Source organism: Notamacropus eugenii, chromosome 2, assembly GCF_028372415.1.
Source record: "Notamacropus eugenii isolate mMacEug1 chromosome 2, mMacEug1.pri_v2, whole genome shotgun sequence".
NCBI lineage: Eukaryota > Metazoa > Chordata > Mammalia > Diprotodontia > Macropodidae > Notamacropus > Notamacropus eugenii.
This window is the reverse complement of record NC_092873.1, coordinates 100,805,420-100,827,421: the sequence shown is the minus strand read 5'-3', so window position 1 is coordinate 100,827,421 and position 22,002 is coordinate 100,805,420. Positions and strand designations below refer to the sequence as shown.

Genomic DNA, 22,002 nt, shown 5'->3' with positions numbered 1-22,002 from the left:
CTAAGGTCTTCAGGTTGAGCATCCTGCCTCCTGTAAGGAAAGACCAGTGTCACTGGATCAGAGAGTACATAGGGGAATATCAGGTATAAGAAGACTGGAAAGGTAGGGAGGGGTAGATTATGAAGGGCTTTGAGTGGTAAACAGAGGATATTCTATTTGATTCTGGAGGTGATGGGGAGCCATTGGAGTTTACTGTGCAGGAGGGATCACTTTGACAGATGAGTGGAAGACAAACTGTCATGGGGAGAGGTTTGTGGCAGGAAGACTGACCAGTAGGTTCTTGCAATAGTCAAGATGTAAGTTGATAAAGGCCTAAAATAAAGTTGTTGCAGTGTCAGAGGAGAGAAGGGGGCTTGGCAACAACTTAGCAACAGACTGTATAAAATGGGGTGAGAGAGTGAGGAGTTGAGGGCAACACTTAAGTGGTGAGCCTGGTTGACTGGCAAGATAGTAGTACTTTTGACAGTAATAGGGAAATTTGGAGTGAGGGGGAGAGAATTTAGGGAGAGAGCTATTGAGTTCAATTTTGGATATTTTGAATTTAAGGTATTTATAGGACTTTTGGCTTGAGATGTCCCACAGGCAGTTGGATATGTGCGACTAGAGACAAGTTAAGGCTGAATAAGTAGGTTTAAGAATCATCAGCATGGAAATGATAATTGAATGGATTGGATGGATGGGAGTGGATGAGAGATGTTTACTAGCTTTGTGACCTTGGGTAAATCACTTAACATCTCTGTGACTCAGTTTCCTTGTTTGTAAAATGGGAATAACAATAGTATCTACTTCCCAAGATTTTTTTGAGTCTAAATCTAGCCTCAGACACTTGCTAGCGATGTGACCTTGGACAAGTCACTTAACCTCTGTTTGCTTCAGTTTCCTCATCTCTAAAATGAAAATAATAATACTTGCCTCCTAGGGTTGTTATAAGGATAAAATGAGATTTGTAAATGAGAAATTGGTAAAGAATGTTGCAGACTTTAAAGCTCTGTATAAGTGCTAATTAATATTATTACCTCCCCTCCTTTAGTGTGTATGCACACACACAAACACAGACTTTCCTACTGTTGCTGCCTGATCTCTTAATGTTGGATCTCCTTTCTACTCCCTCTATTCTTTCTTCCCTCCCTCCTGCTTTTGCTAGACCCCAGCTCCAGTTTCTGCTTCTTCCTTGAATGTGCTACACCTCGCTCTTCGGCATCCCTCAGACAGTGTGACCCTTGACACCTCCGTGCCTTCCTCCTAGTATAACTGAGCCCCACCTTGATTCCACCTGGCTTTAACTTTGCCCTCCACTTCTGCCCTTGATGACTCTTCTTCTCCACGTTTCCCTTTTCTAGGGGCAGTAGCTCTGGGACGTCGGGAGCAAGTGTCCCTGACTCTGGTGTGGGACCTGTCCGATGCCCCATCACTGTTGAGTACCCAGGCTTTGGTAAGCCCTGTAGTGGCCTGCAGCCCCCATGGAACCTCCTTCTTGAAGCCCTGCACTCTTACATTCAAACACTGTGCCCAGAACTCCAGCCATGCCTGTATCTACACCAGCAACACTGCCCTGCTCGATGCCAAGATGTGGAAGCCCCTGGGACAGCCTGGGACTCATACTTCCAGAGATGAGTGTCGAATCCCCCTCTCCCACTTCAGGTAGGGTTGGTTAGCTGCCCCATCTATTCCTTTTACTTCCTCCCCTTGTCAAATTAACTATGCCCCTAAGAATTTGGACAGTTACTCAAAACAGATTACCTCAAAAGTCGTAGTGTTATTTTTAGCTATTAAGGCTTAACACTGCAGGAAGACTTTTGAGACACGTGGTATATCAGTTTGGAGAAGGGAGAGGTTAGGACAAACTACTGATGGATTCAGAATTTGAATTTATGAAGATTTATTAGCTAATGGAGATCAACCAAGTAGCCAATAAACATTTGTTAAGTATCTGCAATGTGCCAGGCAGTGCATTAAGTACCGGTGATCCAAAAAGAAGCAAAAGAAAGTCCTTGCCCTCAGGGAAGCTTATAATTTAATGCAAGAGACAACAAGCAAACAAATTCTAGGGCAGGATAATTAAGAGAAGGAAGGCACTAGAATTAAGAGGGAATGGGAAAGACTTTCTGAAGGAATTGGGCTTGTAATAGACACTTAAAGGAAGTCAGAAAAGCCAGTAGGTGGAACTGAGGATGGAGAGCCATCCAGGCATGGGGAACAACCAGAGAGAATACCTGGAGCTGAGAAATGGAGTTTCTGGTGTGTGGAAGAGCTGGGAGGCCAGTGTCACTGGATCAAAGAGTACATGTAGGGGAGTAAGAAGCTTCATTAGTCCTAACATGTACCCATAGGCATACCCATAGACATAGAAACATTCATTCATTCATGCAGAGGCATGAATTTTGTATATGTAAATAGTTTCTCATTCTTAACTAACCTCACAGAGAAGTGGTAAATTCTCTCTCTAGAGGAGCAAGTGAGGCAGACAACTCTCTGCCTCACTTAAATCCAATTTATGCACAAGTCAAAGGACATCACTCATACCATTTTACCACTTTTATTTACCTCAAAGTCCTGTGGTAACAGGCAAGTGATGCAGCTACAGGTTCATGTACATTGGGAGCTGTAGTCACAACCCTGCACACAGGCAGTCCAGGACATAGGGTCTTCTTCTCATTAGACTGAAACAGCAGTGGGATTCCTCAGGTACCTAAGTGTCTGAGCAGCCTTTCTTTTCTTTTTTTTTTTTTAAAGGATTGTGCTGCTCACCTCATGGCATAAGGAAAGGGCTAGAAAAAGATGCCTTAAAAGTTATCTGCTTTATCCAACCCTGACCTGCTTGCTATAGCAGACAGGGATCCCATCCTGCACTTGAAACACACAAAAAAGTACAAAAATTTTTTGAAGATGATTCCACTTACCATCAGCACATGGAATGTGCACATACTTATGGGCAACAGGAAATCCAGTTGACCTGAAATATGAACAGCTCTTATTGTAAGAAAATTCAGCAGGTATCACATCCAAATAGCAACCCTGAGTGAAACAAGGCTAGCAAATGTAGACCAGCTTACCAGAATTGGAGCTGGATACACATTTTTCTGGAGTAGCCACAGTGATGAAGAGTGCTGTGAAGCTGGTATAGGTTTTGCAATCAAAAGTAATCTAAGTTTGTACGTCTTGCAAAAGGTTCTGTCTTGAACCCTTTATTCATCAATTTCTACACTCTTCTTGGTAATCTCATCAGCTCCCAAGAATTGAACAATTACCTCTGTCAATGACTCCCAAACCTATATATCCAGTTCATATAGATTTATTTATTTTCAGTTTTCAACATTCACTTCCACAAAATTTTAAATTTCAGATTTTCTCCCCATCTTCCCCTTACCCCCACCCCAGGACAGCATGTATTCTGATTGCCCTTTCCTCCAATCTGCCCTCTTTTGTATCACTCCCCCCACCCCCATCTCCTTCCCTTCTATTTTCCTATAGGGTAAGATAGATTTCTATACCCCATTGCTTATATATCTTACTTTCTAATTGCATATCAAAACATTCATTTTTAAAGCTTTCATAACAGTGATATTGTGAAAGACTAACTATATTTCCCTCTATTCTGTCCCTCCTTCCATTTATTCAGTTCTCTCCTTTGACCTGTCCCTCTCCCAAAGTGTTTGCTTCTGATTACCCCTTTCCCCAATCTGCCATCCCTTCTATTATTCCCCCCCTCCTCTTATCCCCTTCTCTGCTGCTTTCCTGTAGGGTAAGATAAACTTCCATATCCAATTGAGTGTGTATGTTGTTCCTTCCTGAAGCCAAATCTGATGAAAGGAAGGCTCACTTATTTCTTCTCACCTTACACTTCTTCCCCTCCATTGTAAAAGGCTTTTTCTTCCCTCTTTTATGAGAGATGATTTACTACATTCTACCTCTCCCTTTCTTTTTCCCCCAGTACATTCCTCTCAACACTTAATTTTCTTTTTTAGATATCATCCCTTCATATTTAGCTTACCCTGTGCCCCCCCACATATGTATACACACACATACACATATATGCATGTATACATATATACATATGTGTGTGTGTGTGTGTGTGTGTATATACACACCCACACACCCACACCCACCCATACACACACACACACACACACATATACATATATACCCTTCAACTATCTTCATACTGAGAAAGGTCTCATGAGTTACAAATATCATCTTTCCATGTAGGAATGTAAATAGTTCAACTTCAATAAGCCACTTATGGTTTTTCTTTCCTGTTTACTCTTTCATGCTTCTCTTGATTCTTGTGTTTGAAAGTCAAATTTTCTGTTCAACTCTGGTCTTTTCAGCAAAAAAGCTTGAAAGTCCTCTATTTCATTGAAGTTCTATTTTTTTCCCTGAAGTATTATACTCTATTTTGATGGGTAGGTGATTCTTAGTTTTAATCCTATCTCCTTTGACCTCTGGAATATCATATTCCAAGCTCTGTGATCTGTTAGTGTAGAAGCTGCTAAGTCCTGTGCTATCCTAATTGTGTTTCCACAATACTTGAATTGTTTCTTTCTGGCTGCTTGTAATATTTTCTCGACTTGTGAACTCTGGAATTTGGTTACAATATTCCTAGTAATTTTCCTAAAAGGGATCTCTTTCAGGAGGTGATTGGTGGATTCTTTCCATTTCTATTTTACTTTCTGGTTTTAGAATATCAGGGCAGTTTTCCTTGATAATTTCTTGAAAGATGATGTCTAGGCTCTTTTTAGATCATGGCTTTCAGGTAGTTCAATAATTTTTAAATTATCTCTCCTGGATCCATTTTCCAGGTCAGTTGTTTTCCAATGAGATACTTCACAATGTCTGTTATTTTTTCATTCTTTTGGTTTTGTTTTATAATTTATTGATTTCTCATAAAGTCACTAGCTTCCATTTTCTATATTCTAATTTTTAAATAATTTTTTTCTTCAGTGAGCTTTTGGACTTCTTTTGCCATTTGAGTTAGTCTAATTTTAAAGTTGCTATTTTCTTCAGCATTTTTTGGCTTTCCTTTAGCAAACTATTGACTCATTTTTCATGATTTTCTTGCATCACTTTCATTTCTCTTCCCAATATTTGCTCTATTTCTATTCCTTGATTTTCAAAATCTTTTTTGAGCTCCTCCACAGCCTGAGACTGATTCATATTTTTCTTAGAGGCATTGAATGTAGGAGTTTTGGCTTTGTTGTCTTCTTCTGGATGTGTGTTTTGATCTTCCTCATCACCAATGACATAAGAAAACATCTCTTCACCAAGAAAGTAAGAAGCTATAGTCTATTTATTTTACCCCATTTGCTCATTTTTCCATCCAGTTACCTGACTTAACAAAGCTGACCTGAGTTTTGTTAAGTGAAGGGCTCCAGAAGCAGCCTCTGCTTCAGCAGTGACTGCAGCTGCCCTGGGTTGGGGCAGGTGCCAGGACTGGGGCTGAGGAGGGACCAAGCTCCCTTCTCAGCCAGGTAAGAGACCCTTCCCACTGACTTTTGAGGCTGTCTTTAGTGTTTGTGGGTTGAAAAGTCTGGAATCCACAGCAGCCGCCAGCAATTCAGTCCCCTAAGGTCTATTCCCAGTCAGTCTGAGCTGGCATGGTCCATGTGAAACTGCCTGCTGCTGTCAGCCTGGTGCAATAGACCCTTCCTGTTGACCTTATAGATTTTCTTGGGCTGGGAATTTGCTTCAGCATGTCATTTTATGACTTCTGCTGCTATAGAATTTGCTTAGATTCATTTTTACAGGTGTTTTGAGGAGTTTGGGGGGAGAGCTGTAGCAGGTCCTTGCTTCTACTCTGTCATCTTGGCTCTGCCCCCTGATATTCAAAGAAAAGTTTTATGAAGACCTGGAGACCGTCATCATCAATGTGCCAAAAGGGACAAGCTTATAATTCTGAATGACTTTAATGCTAGGGTAAGGACAGACTATCGGACATGGCAGGGAGTCCTTGGGAAGAATGGAGTCAGAAACAGCAACAACAAAGGGCAGTTACTACTGAAGACTTGTGTATCTCGTGATGTTCTCATCACTAACACTGTCTTCCATTTACCAAAACATAATAAAACTTCCTGGATGTACCCTTGTAGTGAACTTTAGCATTTAATAGACTATGTTATTGTAAGGAAAAGGAACAAACAAGATGCGAGAGTGATGTAGGTAATGTGTGGCACAGGGTGCTGGACTGATCATAGACTTATTCTCTCTAAGCTAAACATTCACATACAACAAAAGCAACAGATTCAAGGCAAGATGACTATCAGAAGATTTAACATCAATAGATTAGAGCTCTCTTCTGAGTGTCAACACTTTGTTGCCAACTTGAGGGGAAAGCTGAGCCAACACACAGCTGGCACCAGTGGAGTGGAAAAAAGAGTGGGCAGCTTTCAGAGATTTGGTGTACAGCACTGCATTTATTCATCTGGGCCAGAATACTTACAAACATCAAGACTAGTGTGATGAAAATGATGGAGAAACTCAGAAACTTCTAGATGAAAACTGAGAACTCTACAAGATTTACCAGTAAGATAGTTCATCTATCTTTAAGCAGGCAGTATTTAACTCCATCAAAAGTAAAGTGCAAGTGAAGTTTAGAGAGATGCAGGATTCTTGGCTCAGTGAGAAGGCAGGTGAAAATAAGTTTTTTGCTGATAGTAATAATCCAAAGTACATTTATGATGCCCTAAAGGCTATTTATGGGCCAAAGACCTATGGTACATTTCAACTACTCAGTGCTGATTGTGCCCATTGATTAACAATAAAGATATGATCCTGGAAAGATGGGCTGAACACTTCTATAGCATTCTCAACAGACTGTCATCAGTCAGTGCTGAGGCCATTGACTATATACTTCAAGTTGAAGTCAATCCCTCTCTAGCCAAATTTCCAAATAAAGAAGACATTCTGAATTCTATTCAGCTCCTCTTGTGTTGCAAAGCACCTGGGACTGATTCTATTCCAGCTGAGATTTACAAGGCAGGGGATCCACTGCTCATACAAAAGCTGATTGAAATTTTCTGTGTTATATGGTAAGAGGAGGTTATTCCCTAGGAGTTCAAGCATGCCTCTATTGTCCATCTCTATAAAGAAAAGTGAAATAGGTTGTCCTGCGACATTCATAGGTGGAGTGTCTCAGTCATTGCTGACAAGATTCTTATAGAGTCCTTCCTAATAGGCTAACCCTTCACTTTGAAGGTGGTCATGTTCAGAAAGGGCCAAGAAATTGTTGATATGATGTTTGCTGCTAGACAACTCCAGGAAGAATGCCAGGAGCAGAGCAGAGGCCTGTACACAACATTCATCAGTCTGCCCAAGGCCTTTGATACTGTCAGTCATGAGGGCTTCTGGAAAATCATGGCAAAATTGTATTGCCTGGAGAAGTCCATCAGTACTGTACATTAGTTTCACAATGGCATACTTGCCAAGGCTCTGGATAATAGACAGTGCTCTCATGCTTTCTCAGTCACTACTGGAGTGAAGCAGGGCTGTGTGCTTGCTCCTATGCTTTTTAGTATGATGTTTTCTGTAATGTTGTTGGATACCTTCAACAAAGACAAAAATGGCAATTGCTGAATTGACAATAAATTATTTAACCTGAAGAGGCTACAAGCCAAGACTAAAGTGGAGGGAGAGTTGATAACATTGCTTTTTGTTCACAAATGACTAATGCAGTTAGTCTTTGAGTTGGGGTACAACAAAATATGGATTGATTCTCTGATGCTTTTGTTAATTTTGGCCTAACAATTAATACCAAGAAAACAGAGGTTCTCCATCAGCTAGCACCACACCATCCATATGTGGAACCATTGGTTATAGCAAATGGAGAAATTCTCAGTACCATGGATAAGTTCGCTTACCTTGGCAGTATACTTTCCAGGGATGTACACATAGATGATGAGGTTGACACATGCATTGCTAGAACAAGCTCTGTGTTTGGGAGGCTCTGAAGGAAAGTATGGAAGAGAAGAGGTGGTAGATTGCTTCCCGAACTGAAGATCTGTAGAGCCATTGTGCTGACCTCATTGTTGTATGCCTGTAAAACCTGGACAGTCTACCAGCGCCATGCCAGGAAATTGAATCACTTCCATTTGAATTATCTTAGGAAGATTCTGAAGATCACCTGGCAAAATAAGGTACTGGACGCTGAAGTTCTTTCTCAAGCTGAACTGCCAGGTGTTAAAACTCTACTGCACAGAGCTCAACTCTGATGGATTGGCCATGTTTGAATGCCAAAAGTATGTTTGCCTAAAAGACTATTTTACTGAGAACTTACACACTCACATGGAAGTGAGAAGAAGAAGCAATACAAGAACACTCTTAAGGTCTCCTGGAAGAACTTTGGAATCAATTGTGAGACATAGGACTGCCTAGCATGGCATGGTTGCATCAAAGAAGGTACTGCACTCTATGAGCAAAGCAGATTTGCAGTAGCTCAAATGAATCATGAGATGTGCAAATTTAGAGACATCTCCACTCCAAATATTCATATGGACTCTTTGTGCCTGACCTGTGCTAGAGGCTTTTAAGGTTGCATTGGTCTGATCAGCCACAGTCAGACACACTCTATGTACTTTGACTCTAATACAATGATGACATTTTGGTCCTCTTTGAGAATGAAGGACACCAAAGAAGAATACATAATTTATCTATCTATATGATATATAAATCTACATAACATATGTGTATCTATTATATAACATGTAATGGAGTATGCATATGTGCTTGTGGTTATTATTAGCAAATAGAACTGGCATTTATATTGTTCTAAGTTTTTGCAAAGCCGTTTAAAAGACCATATCACATATGGATCTCCAATAGCCCTGTGAGGCGAATGCTAGAGGTATTATCCCCATTTTACAGAACAGGAAATTGAAGCTCCAAGAGGTTGAACAAATTTTCTGTAGTTACACAGTTAGTTTAAGTATCAGAGTTGGGATTAGAACCCAGATGTTTCCTAACTCTAAACTCAATGCTGCTATATCACACTAACTCTCTAGTGACTTACCTGTTGTATTAATATAATGAACTGTTGGAGTTATACAAAATAACTCATAATTCGGTGTTGATTCCTTAAAGCAATGATGATTTTTTTAGTTGATTATAATTAACAAATACATGAACATATTTAGCTCTTGCCTATTTACGTCCACAGTCACTCCCTGTGTGCTACCCTATCCCCCATCTCTCATCCTTATCTGTCTATTTTCCTGGAACTGTCTTCCCCTCTATTTCTAATCTTTCTGTCCAGAAGAGTCTGTCTCCTCACTCCTTTTACCTGCCTTATTCTCTCTCTGGTTCCTACTTCTCTTCCTCTTTCTCAGTGACGTAGTGGTGTTGTTCTCCACCTCACTGGAGGAACTAGCTGAGCACACATGACCCTCTCCTCCCCATATGGATGAACAGACTTCCAGCTTTTCATGAGTTACTCCTTTCCAGCATGGTCCTTCCTGACACTCCCTCCTCCTTGGTCTCCTCCAAGTCTTACTTCCTCCTTCCCATTCTTTCTCAATCCTCACAGTCATAGCAAGGTTGGGACTCCTTTACTCTAGCACACAATGCTAGATCTGGAAATGACCTTAGAGACAGATCGTTTAGTCTAGCTCCCTCATTTTATAGAAGAGGAAACTAAGTTTGAATTTCTTTCCAAAGTCACATGGCCAGTTTAGTGGCCAATGTGGGGCCTCAAACCCACGTTCCTGGACTCCAAATCCAGAGACAATTCCAACAATCTCCTTGTCTCTTTCACCAGCTGGATCTGGATCTGAGATATGCTGCCTCCTGCCTGTGTTCTTTTGCCTGCCTTGTCACAGATGCTCACTTCCTCACCTGCCCCCAACATTCCTCCTCATCCCTCCTCCTGTGGCTACTGCTATCCAAACAACATAGATGTGCCCATCTTTTCCCTTACCTCTTTAGTCTCTATACCTGCGTGTTGGAGGCTCCCAATGAGTATGATGCCCGAAAGTGGTTGCAGCTAGCTGTATTCTGCTCAGCCCTGGTACCAGGACAGTCACACCTGCAACTGCGTGTCTACTTCCTCAACAACACACCCTGTGCCCTGCAGTGGGCAGTGACAAATGAGGAGCCCTACGGAGGGCGCCTCCGTGGGCCCTGCCAACTCTTTGACTTCATGGGGACTCAAGGGGACCAGTATCTGAAACTCAAGTACATCTCTGAAGGTAAGGACAGAAAGAAGAGAGCAGTGATATGAAGTCAGGCAGCACTGACAGTGAGCCATTGAGAGAGCAAGCCCTGGTAACAGTATAAAATGTTCTTGATTCAGAGGAAAGGTCCCAGGTTCTAATCCTGACTCTGCTACTTATTATTACTCTAACCTTAGGCAAGCCAGTTTACATTTTTCAATTTCCCTCTATAAAATGAAGGGATTGGATTAGATTATTACTAAGATTGTCATACTATATTATTATAGAACATCTCAGTTCTGTGATCCTTTAAGGGTATTGTGGATACTAAGTATGGGGTGGTAGTAAGGAGACTGATAAACATGATGGGAACATGAAGATAAATGAGTAGACACTGGAGGAAAGCTGGAGAGAGCAGGAGAAAGATGAGCATATGTTGCCTTCCGGGATAAAGAGATTTATTATAAGGGAATCTAATCTTGGGGCATAAAAATACCCCTGATGGGAAACCCCATGTTCTCCATTTTCAGGATATTTTTCTGGGTCTTAAAAGGTGGCAGCTTCAATAAGGGTCAACCAACCTTTCTTCTATTTGCCACCGAATTTTGCCTATTTCTTCCCACTCCTGTCCCCCCTTATTGTCTCTCCTGACTTTGGTGAAAAAGGACTTGGAAGGGCCAGCTTGAAAAGGATATAAGGGTCAACTGATTCTGTATGTGTATGTGTTTCTTGCTCTGTCTCTCTCTCTCTCTTTGTCTCTCTCTCTGCTTTTCCAAACGAAGGATGGGGTTGATGTTAGGACCTAGGAATCCCTGGTCTTTTTTCTCTTCTAATGAATAATTTGAAGGAGCTATAGATAGTAGTTGAGGAATGTTTGTGTATGTGTGTGTGTGTGTGTGTGTGTGTGTGTATGCATATAGACACACATGCCCTCCATCCCAACTCAACCCTTCCTCACAGAGTGACCTGCTCTCCTCTGCATCCCCCAAACTCAGGCTGGGAAAATGTGGATGACAGCAGCTGCCAGATTGTACCCTACCTCCACATTTGGCATGGAAAGTGCCCCTTCCGCTCCTTTTGCTTCAAGAAAAAAGCAGGTAACCCAAAAGCCCATTCCTTTCCCTTCTTCATCATTTCCAGTAGATATAAAAGGGTCCTGAAGCCACTGAGCCGCAATTACATCAGCAGAGAAATACAGTAGGATTTTATAAGGCAGGAAAATAGACAGGCCCATGGATTCTCTTGTCCCAGGTCCCTAGAAGAAACCCTTCAGAGCCTGGTCCTCCTAGGAGCTGGAAAGCAAGAATAGAGGAGGGTAGGGAGGGTAAGGAAGGTAGGATCTTCTACTATCCTCCTCATCCATCCACTTTGGCCCTCATTCATTTTCTCACCTGTTGCTTCCTCTGTTTCCTTAGGAACCAATGAGGATGAAGATAACTCCGCACTGACCAATGAGATTATTGTCACTATGCACACCTTCCAGAGTGTGAGTACCAAGGAAATAGTGTTGTTAGGGAAAAGGAAATGGGAAACCTATGGGACTAAGGAATTTGGGGAAATAGAGAGCAGAGTGAATGTGCTTTTGTTAACATAATTAAGCAAATGGAGATAGAGTCTTTGAATGATTTCTTGTCCACAAGCCCTGAAGACTAGCAAGAGAGTTTATAAAACACTTAATTACCCTTACCAAACCATAGGGTGGGATTATACTTCCTTTCCAGGTTGACTTTTTAAGTCAAAGAGAAGATGCCACTTATCTTTAGAAAAGAAGAGTATAAAGAGATTGGAGAGATGGTAGTAGATATTAGAAACACTGAGTGGGATTTCAGCAGAGGATATGAAATGTGTAGGAGCAGGGTTAGATTTTAGGCCAAGCTAAACAAGCTGTAGCTTAGGGCTTCACATTTTCAAGTGCCTCTACGTCCATCAGGTATAATGGTATGAGTCTCTATGTTTTGACATAACTTAGAACTTCAGGTAGGAGTTTAATCTGGATCTGAGAGGGAAATAAGAATTGTCAGGGAAAAGGAGGCAAAGATGGAAGGGATTCCCCTAAGAGTTCAGCCTGGGATCTTGAGGCAGGGAATTGAGTTGGTTGTGTGTGTGTGTGTGAATGAGATAAAGAAATTTGAGCTCCCTTCCCTCAGTCAGACATTCACTGGCTCCCAATTGATTATTTCCTTGATATCTGAAAGTGTATGAATCAGTCTTTGCCTCTCACCTCTTATAGGGGCAATGAACCTGCTGGCTGTCAGAGAACTCTCCTCTCCTCTACCTGCCAAATACCCTCTACACTCCTAGGAAGAGGAGAGCATAGAGGAAGAGGTGTTGGGCTGCTTGCCTCTTTTGGCATGATGGGACCAGGGCTGGGAAAGGGGGAAGGATGAGCATGAGAATTCCATCAGGGTCTAGCTTCAGGAGGTTTCTGTTATTCTTGTATTTTCTCTCCTTGATCTGTTCTTCAGATCAGTTGTTTTTCTTATGAGATGTTTCACATTCTCTTTTATTTGTTCATTCTTTATATTTTATTCTTGGTCTCTTATAACTTCACTGGCTTCTCCTTGCCCAATTCTGATTTTCAAAGAGTTATTTTTTTACTTAAGATTCTAGGTCTCCTTTTCCACTTGGTTGACTTTCTTTTCATAATCTTCTTGGTATTTTTAGATTTTTTTTCTGAATCTCTCTCATTTGATTTTAAAAGTCTTTTTAAAGTTCTTCTATGAATTCTTTTTGGATAGGTGACCATTTAATGTTATTCTTTCAGGTAGTAGAGGCTTTTTTTGCTTCAGTATCCTTCTCTAAAGATGAACCCCAGTCTTCTCTATTCCCTTAGTAACTTTCTATGGTTAGATTCTTTTTCCTTTGCCTGCTCATTTTTTTTCTTTTGTAGCGATTCAGTTTTTGTAATAACCTCTTGTCCTGGGGTACGGGGGATGGTGCCTCTGGCTTCAGATCTTCCTTCAGTTCTCCCCTTTGGCTTGGAAACAAAACCAAGAATTCTGCTCCCCTATAAGTGTCCACAGTCAGTGACTCCACTGCTTCTGCACTCACTGGGTGTATGCTGATTCCTTGTCACCCAGGGCTGTGTCTCCACAACACAGATGGGGCTAGTGTTCCTTATCAGCAGAGTTTTTCTCAATCTACCCCAGCTCAGATGTGAAAGTTCCTATGGCTAGGCTAAGGTTACCTCCCAATCCAGCTAGTCCCAGGGCTCACCACTTGTTTCAGAGGAAATAACCCAGAGATGTTTACTCTTTATGGGGACCAAACCTCAGTCCTGGATTTTCCTTCTCTTCTTCCACAATTGTCCCAGGAGGACCACTGTTCTCCTCCTGCTCTTGTTTATATTTACCTCTCTATGTTAGGCCTGAGTTGCTACTTTGTCATGTTTGTGGAGGAAATCTGGAAAGCTTGAAATTTTCTGAGTCTTCCATCTTCCCAGAATCCTTTCCTCAGGAGGTTCCTTGTCAGGATTTCTAAGCTCTGTTCTCTGTTTCCCCATGTTTTCTACCCCTCTCCTGACTCAGGGCTTGGAGACCAAGTACATGGAAATCCTGAGATTCCAGGCATCAGAGGAAGAAAGCTGGGCAGTGCCACCACCAGTATCCCGACCTATCCCATGCAACAGGTGAGGCAGGAGACTGGTGGGAAATACCTAGGATGCCAATTTAGAGTTTCTGTCTCAGCCTGCCCCTTATAACTTCCCCAGGAATGATGGGGAGAGTTGCTGTGCTAATTATGGGGGAGGAGTCAACAACTTGATCTAGGATTCTCTGCCATCCTTCCTCTCCCCTTACCCCAACAGCTTCATGTCTTTTCCCTCAGGCTACCTCCAGAGCTCTTTGAGCAGCTGCAGATGCTACTGGAGCCAAGCAGCATCACAGGCAATGACTGGCGCAAGCTGGCATACCTTCTAGGACTGTGTGGCATGAAGATCAGGTACGGTGAAGGTTGTGGAAGCAGCGTCATCTAGGAATGAGAATGAGGAGGTGGCTGGAACTGGAGGGAATACATTTTTGAACCTAGGCACATCACCTGGAGGTGTGATTGGTCATTGGTGTTCCCTCCTTTCTGCTATTTGCCCCTTGCCCTGCCAAAGGGCAAATTGATTAGCTAATCACAAAAACTCTCCAGAGCATCTAATATATCCATCCTTGGGCCAGGCACCCTTGAGGCAATGTGTTCAGTGGAAAGAATACTGGCTCTGGAGTAAGAAGATCTGGATTAAAATGCTACCTCTAACATAAGCCCTTGGGCAAATCACTTAACTTCTTTGTGTCTCAATTTTCTCAACTATAGACTGAGAGGTTCATTTCACCTCTTGATCTATAAATCTTTGAAAATATAAATAGAAAATATTGACGCTATCCTCTGGGAACTTTCAGTTAATTTGAGGGGACAACTGAGTCCCAGGTCCAAGTTGGGGGTGTTTCTTTTCTAGGAATGAGACAGTTTCTGAGCAAGAAATCCCATTTAAAGGATCCATGGTTACAACTGGATGACATGGCCCCTGAAGTGTCTTCTTCCAACTCTGATCTTTCATGATTCTGTAACAAATACACAGAGAAGGGTCAAGTGCTGAATCACAAGGGATTATTTATAATCATACTGGGAGACCAAAGAGGCAAGAGGGCATTGTAAACTCAAGTGCTCAGGAAGAGCTTCATGGAGAAGGAAGGGCTTGAGCTTGAGTGAGGTCTGGAGCATGGGTGATAACATTTACATCATCCTTGTGAAAGTTCTTCATAAGCCTAACGCTATCTCAAGACATCCTCACACTAGCCTTGTAATGTGGTTGGGATATTATTTTGCCCATTTTGCAGGTGGGAAACTGAGGCTCTTAGATATTAAGTGACTTATATGTGACAGCCAAGCTAGTAAGTGTCTGAAGTAGGAGAGACCTGGGTTCAAATGCTGACTTTAAGTCAGTTGCTTCAGCCACCACCATCAGATAAGCATTGAAGTCGGAGTAAGTGTGGCATATGTAAGGACAATAATGAGACCAGCCTGACTAGAGGGAACATGTTCATTCTGAGAAGTCCTAGAAGACAAAACTGAAAAAGCATTAAGGCACAATTGAGGATCACAGATGCTATTGAACTCCAGACAAAAGACTTGATTTTGTAGTCAAATAGGGAGCCATGGAGGACTGTTGAGCAAGAGAGTAATATAATGAAAAAAATTTTTAAGAAGTAGTTTTCCTAAAATGATGACTTTTAGTAGTCTATCTGATGACTCTTTTAGAGGAATTGAGAGAGAGAGAAAACTCAAAGGCAGGGAAACCATTATAATAGTCCAGATAGACCTTGAAAAAGTCACTCTCCCTCTTTGGCCCCCAGTTTCTTTATCTATATGATAAAGTGATTGGTTTAAATGAATTTTTATGGTCTCTTTTCAGTTCTAAACCTGTGACTCTCTGAGGTGATGAGGATTTGGACCAGTGTTGTAGCACTGGGAATGGAGAAGAGATAGATAGGTGGCCAGTGACTAGAACTCTGTTAGACTTAGATTCAGGAAGATCTGAATTCAAATCTAGCCTCAGACACTTACTAGCTGCTTGATTCAAGTCACATAAACTTGCCATGCCTCTGTTTCCTCATCTGTAAAATGAGGATGATAACAGCCCCTATCTCCCAGGTTTGTTATGAGGAGCCAATAGATAATATTCATAAAATGCTCCACCAAGTGCTATATACATGTTAGCTGTTATTGTTATTGCTGTATTTAATATAATCATAGCATTTTAGAAGTGGAGGGAGATTTAGAGGTATTCTAGGTAAGAGCCTTCATTTTACAATGAATGAGGGAGAATAAAGACCAGAGAAAGGAAGTAGACTCTGGTCTAGGTCCTAGTTCTTCTGATTGCCAGTCCAGAGTTCCTTCCAGTCTATGACACCAGCTCAAAGGATGAAATGTCAGTATTGGGGGCTTATGTGACAGGTAATGATGACCTGTACTGATGAATCGAAGTGCCTTAAAGTTAGAGACTATTGTATATACACACATATACATACATACACACATATGTATGTATATGTGTGTATATATGTATCTATATCCATCCATCTATATATCTCTCTATACATATATATGTACATATCTATATAATCTTTGAATTCTCAAACCTAGCAACACACACACACACACACATATATTTTATATGTATACACACAGATAATGATGACCTGCAATGATGCATCTAAGTTCTTTGAAGTCAGAGACTATTTTATATATATACATACATACACATATACACACATATGTATGCATTATGTATGTATATATGTATCTATCTATATCCATCCATTTACATGTCTATACATATGTACACACATATTTATATAATCTTTGAATCCTCAAACCTAGCATACACACATACACACATACTTATATATTTTATATACACACACAGGTAATCATGGTCTGTAATGATGAATCTAAGTTCCTTGACATTGAGGACTTATCTGTCTGTCATTCTATCTGTCTGTCTGTCTGTCTATCTATCTGTCTGTCTGTCTGTCTGTCTGTCTATCTATCTATCTATCTATCTATCTATCTATCTATCTATCTATCTATCTATCTATATATCTATATCTCTCTATACATTTTGAATCCTCATATCTATCACAGAACCTGGCAAACAGGTACTTAATTAATGCTTATTGAATGAGATGACAATAACAAAAAACAGCTGAGTCATAAGTACATATTCTTTTTAGTTTTACAAAGCACTTTACGTCCATTTGAGCTTTTGAGCAATCCTGTGAGATGTTATTATTTCACAGAAGAGGAAACAGATTCTCAGAGGGAACTACTCAGGGTCCCACATAGACAGTAAGAGTCAAGGGTGTGACTTAAATCCAGCTCTTCTGGATTCTGAATTCAGCCTTCTATCCTGTATTTGGCAGTTATGCCATAGGCTTATTAACTGAGAGCCAGAAAGAACTTGAGAGGCCACGTAGTACAGATCCCTCATTTTACAGATGAGGAAACTGAGGCCTTGAGAGGTTAAATGACTTGCCCAGGGTCACACAGGTAATGTCAGAGATAGGATTCCACAGAGTTAAAGCTGGGAGGCAGTCGCTTCTCTGAGAGGGTGTAGTGAGAGGAAGAACAAGGGACTGGGATCAAGACTTGAAACCTCTCCTAGAATCCACTGACTCCTGTTCCCCCCGGGCAGGTTTCTGTCCTGCCAGCGAAGTCCAGCAGCTGCTGTCCTGGAGCTGTTTGAGGAGCAGAATGGGAGCCTCCAGGAACTTCACTACCGCATGACATCCATGGAGAGACTGGACTGTGCCTCAGCCATCCAAGTGTACATTAACAGCTCTCAGGGCCAACGTCCAACACCATTGAGCACTCCAGTCATTTCCCACAAAACTAGGTTTGGTGAAGACCTGGAGCTAGATGTGAAACTTTGAGCCAAGACAATATCTATACCACCTTTCCTAGGTTTGCAGGGATGGACAAGGCTTGGGAAAGCCTTGCTCTGCTTCCAGAATCCCCTTCTCCAGGGGCTTTAGGTTGGAGATCTGGATACTTTTTCCTTTGGGCATCATGGAGTAAGTGAGATGTCTACCACCAACAGGTTGGTCCTGGGCCTAGCATCAGTATACCTTTGGCAGGAGGTACCAGCTCTTTCCTAGTCACTCATTGACTGCCCTCTGACCTTGGAAGGGGACTGCAAAGGAAAGCTGCCCTCCTTGCACCCCACCTTTCACCTTATGTTTCTACTATCTGTGGATAGATAACCACCAAAATCAGGGAAAGACTGGAGGGAAGCAACAACTGGGGTATGAAGATCTTTTAGGATTGGCCAAATTCTTCTCTGCAGACCTTATCTTCTCATCAGCAGCAGAGTGCAGATAACAGAAGTCTGCCTGGAATCCTCTAAGTCTCATCAGTCCCTGGACTATTAGGAGTGGAAGGCACCTCAGAGATCACCTCACCCTACTCTTTCATTTTACACATGAGGAAACTGAGATCTGAAGAGTTTATGGAACTGGTCCAGGTGATGTCCTATTGAGAGGACTGAAATCAATTGCATTTTTTTTTTCAGTATTTAATATCTAGCCAACATTGTGCCGGGCATTATGTGGGAGAACATAATAAAAACAGAAAATTGAGCCTCTGCCCTTCTGGAACTTTTGATTCTGGTTGAGATGGTGAGGCCAACAGGATTGAAACCACAGCAAATTCTACAAGTACAGACAATTAACACTGAGTTCAGAGGACTAGTTGGTGTGGGAATAAAGTAGTTCATGGAGGCTTCTTGGAGAAGGCAGAATTTGAGCCAGGCCTTGAAAAGGGGTGAAGTAGGATTAGAACAAGGGGAGAGAAAAGCAGAAGAAATTCTAGGCAAGTCATAAAAACATGGTCAAAGGTGTGGGGGCAAGATTGAGTGTGACATGTTTGGGTTAGTGTGAGAGGACCACCCTGATAGTGAAGGTGAAGGAAGAGGAGACAGGAGAAGATCCAGAGCCCAGACCTCACCTTCCTCCAACTATTTCTATTCCATCTTTCCATAGCTTTCAATCTCTGTACCTCTTGATCAGAATGATAGAAATGGGAGGGAAGTTTAAGGTCATGATATCTAATCCACTTATCATTGCATTATGGATTTAGAGCCATTCCCCTCAGTGTTTCTCCTTTCTTACCTGTGCCTATCTCCTTGTCTCAATTTTTCTGTCTTTCTAAATTCCCAGCAGATAGTATTTGTGTGTCAAGGTTCCCAAAAAGCTATTTAGAAAAAAATGAGGTATGGGTAGATATTTCAATCATACCTCTAAAGTGGCTTAGAAGGGGTTAAGAAAAAAGGATAGGATAAAAAGATATATGTCTCTGGCTATGGAATGAATTCAATCTAGTACTGGTAATACTTATGGCCTAATGGGTACTGAATTGGCCAAGGAGAGGCAAAACATCTCTTTGGCAACAAATGGTTTGGCTTTCCTTTGTACATGAATAAAACAAAATGATGTTTCCTTTCAAATATTTGTATGTTCATGACAAATGTGGGACTGTATAAAATAGGATTGAGCAGCCCATGAATAAAAAGATTGAAATGGAATGCCCTATCCCTAGTTTTGGGGAGTTTAGAGTTCTAACTTTGTGGGGACTAGGAGTTAATCTGTACCTAGAAATCATGTGTAGCCATTATCTGTTAGATTTCTGAAGTCTAGGAGTAAGATTCTTTTTTTTTGATGGGGTGAGGAAGGGCCAGAATAAAAGCTATTTTCTATTGTTGTTCCGGGGGGAAGTAGTTGCACTCAGACCTGGAAGGTAAATTAATGTAAACTCAGCAGGTTTAACTTCCCCTCCCTACCTAACTTTAATTTCACAAAAGTTAATCACAGATATGGAGTAAACATATTTATCAAAACAAACAGAAAAGGGGAAGCCATATGATTAGTTTAGGGGACAGAATATACAAAAATATCAGGGCTCAGCAACTCAGAAGTAAGAAGAAATCTCAGCTCACCTGGGCATAACACAATCACACCAGTATATTCAGCTCTTAGCAATTTCTGGGGACTTAGGGGCTGGGAATTAAGGGATGTTTGGAGATGCAGGCTCCTTCCCACGGGTTTATGGCTCTCAGATTCCCTTAGTCATCATTCAAAGTCTGCCCCTTTTCTCTCTTTCTTCTTCTCCTCTCTCAGAAATCTCTCAGCCAATTAAAAGTCATGTCACAGGGCTGTCTTGCATGGGACTTTCAAGCCCACTTGGTGTTCAGCTACATTTTGTTGGTTAGATCAATTAGGTGGAGCAAAATTGGAAGTGTAAAAATTCCTTGCTACTCTGATGATGTCCTTCAAGAAAAATCAGTATCTCTCTCTTTCCTTTCTATCTATATGGAGAATTCACTGAGGAGTGAGGAACTGTTTCCTTGGCACTCCTGGAGGCTGTTTGGGACATTGTTGGGTACGTAGAGATTTATAAACTCTATCAACTTTTCTCCTTTCTACCCTTTCCTTTGCTACCTACCAGAATAAGCCATTACTCAATGTTTGTTCCCCCACCCTCTCAATGACTGATTATTGTCAGCGTATGGCTGCTTAAATCTCCAGAGAGGAAGGCAGAGAAGAGAAGGTGGTGACTGAAAAAACAAAACAAAACATCACAACCACCTTCCAGGGAAATGCTAGGCAAGATGCCCAAGGAAGGCTAAGACTCCACCCTCTCCTTCCCTGGCTACCAACCCCTTAATTCTCCAACCCAGATAAAACTTGTCCATCAGTGTTTTCCCAGTTTTCTGAGTCAATCATAATCTTTTGAGGTCACTGAGTGGATCCTCTGCGAGTGTTTAAGAGAGGATTGAGATACCTCTGAGCTCAGCCTAAAGCTCCAAAGCAGGTTCCCAAGTGCCCTGGAAGAGAGGCATGGGAGCTTGGGTTATCACTGTATGGTAAGCTAGACCTGGAAGGCCTAGCCCTAGATCAGACTTCACAGCTTGACAGTAGCTAGGGGCAAAAATTAAAATACACTAAACTTCATTGGGACACAGGTTTTTAGCAGTTTACTTTCCAAGTAAAGGTATAATTAGTGGTGAAACTGCTTTGCAAATAAACCATATTTTTAAAAAAGGGAAATTTTGATTAATATCAATTAATTACACTTATTACTTAAGATTTTTATTTAACATGAAATCGCTCCCCTCAGACTACAGACAGACTGATAATTGTTGGTTGCCATGGATCATGTGACAAACAGGAAAGAGTGCGCGGTGGCAACCCACCTGCCAAATTACATGATGGCCACAATAGTGACTAGTGCAAGGAGTTTAAGCTGAGCAAGGATAAAGTACTCATTACATCTTTACTTTCTTTTACATCCTCTACATTTTTCACGGGCCGCCCCAAATTCTTTCACAGACAGTCCATATGTTGTGCTGGCCTACCCTAGACAATCCATACTTACCCAGCTGGATAATGGGGGAGAGAGAAAATAGGATGTGGAGTCAGGAAGATCTGATTTCATATCCTACCTCTGATGCTAAAAAGCCATGTGACCCTGGGCAAGTCACTTAATCTCTTAATGTCTTCATCTAAATCCACCAACCTCGTAGGGTTAAATTATATGATATCACAAATTTTAAAGTGCTATATAAATATTGCCTATTATTTATCTGAATTATCAAAAACAGCAGTAACAGATCTGTGATCCTACCACTGCATATTTTAGTTACTGTGGCCAAAAGAACCGAAAGGACTTACCTATGCTTTTAATTATCTATACGACTTTGAGGAAGTGACATCCTTTCTCCTGGCTCTAGATTCCTCAGTTTTCCAATCTGTAAAATGAATCAGTGATGAAGCATTTATTAAGCTCTTACTCTGTACCAAATGCTGGAGCTATACATACAAAAACCAAAGACAGTCCCTGCTCTCAAGGATCTTAAATTCTAATGGAATTAGAACTGAAGATAATTCACTCTTACGTTGAAGACAACACACACAGGGGAGCAGTGGTCCGTGAGAGGCACTTTGGTCTGGCCTGTGAGAAAGTTGAGAAAGGTTTCTCACTTGGCAGCAAGGTAATTGGAGAAGCTGAGGAGGAGGTGGACCAAGCATAGGGAGTCCAATGAAGTATGGTTGTAGGAGGTCTCCTGAAGTAGTGGTCCGGTACAGGAAATCACTAATTAGGAGTCAGAGACCCCAAGGCAGAAGTTACCACAGAAGAAAACCATGGTCTTCTAGGGTGTGGTCTCTGGTGCGAGCACCAAGGTAGTAGACAGAAGGAGTCTGCCAAATAGGAAGTTGGATTAGCTCTCCTAGCTCTTTACTGATGCTAAAATGTTACAGTTATGTGAAATATCTCTTACATCCACCCTTTCACTAGCCCCACACTTCATTAGCTGCCATAG

General features: G+C 41.5%; 1 protein-coding gene across 2 annotated transcripts in view; it reads left to right on the top strand.

Moving 5' to 3' along the window:
- Positions 1-22,002, top strand: part of UNC5CL (unc-5 family C-terminal like) — a 185,231-nt gene that overhangs the window by 18,265 nt on the left and 144,964 nt on the right. The window contains exons 3-9 of one of the 2 annotated variants that reach the window (XM_072642014.1): positions 1,341-1,641; positions 9,913-10,175; positions 11,135-11,236; positions 11,555-11,625; positions 13,667-13,767; positions 13,965-14,078; positions 17,320-18,270. In XM_072642014.1, the coding sequence (XP_072498115.1) occupies positions 1,341-1,641; positions 9,913-10,175; positions 11,135-11,236; positions 11,555-11,625; positions 13,667-13,767; positions 13,965-14,078; positions 17,320-17,557 (1,190 nt within the window). In that variant the 3' untranslated portion in view covers positions 17,558-18,270. Of the gene's footprint in view, positions 1-1,340; positions 1,642-9,912; positions 10,176-11,134; positions 11,237-11,554; positions 11,626-13,666; positions 13,768-13,964; positions 14,079-17,319; positions 18,271-22,002 lie in introns of those variants that run through there. The other variant, XM_072642015.1, reaches the window with a different exon arrangement.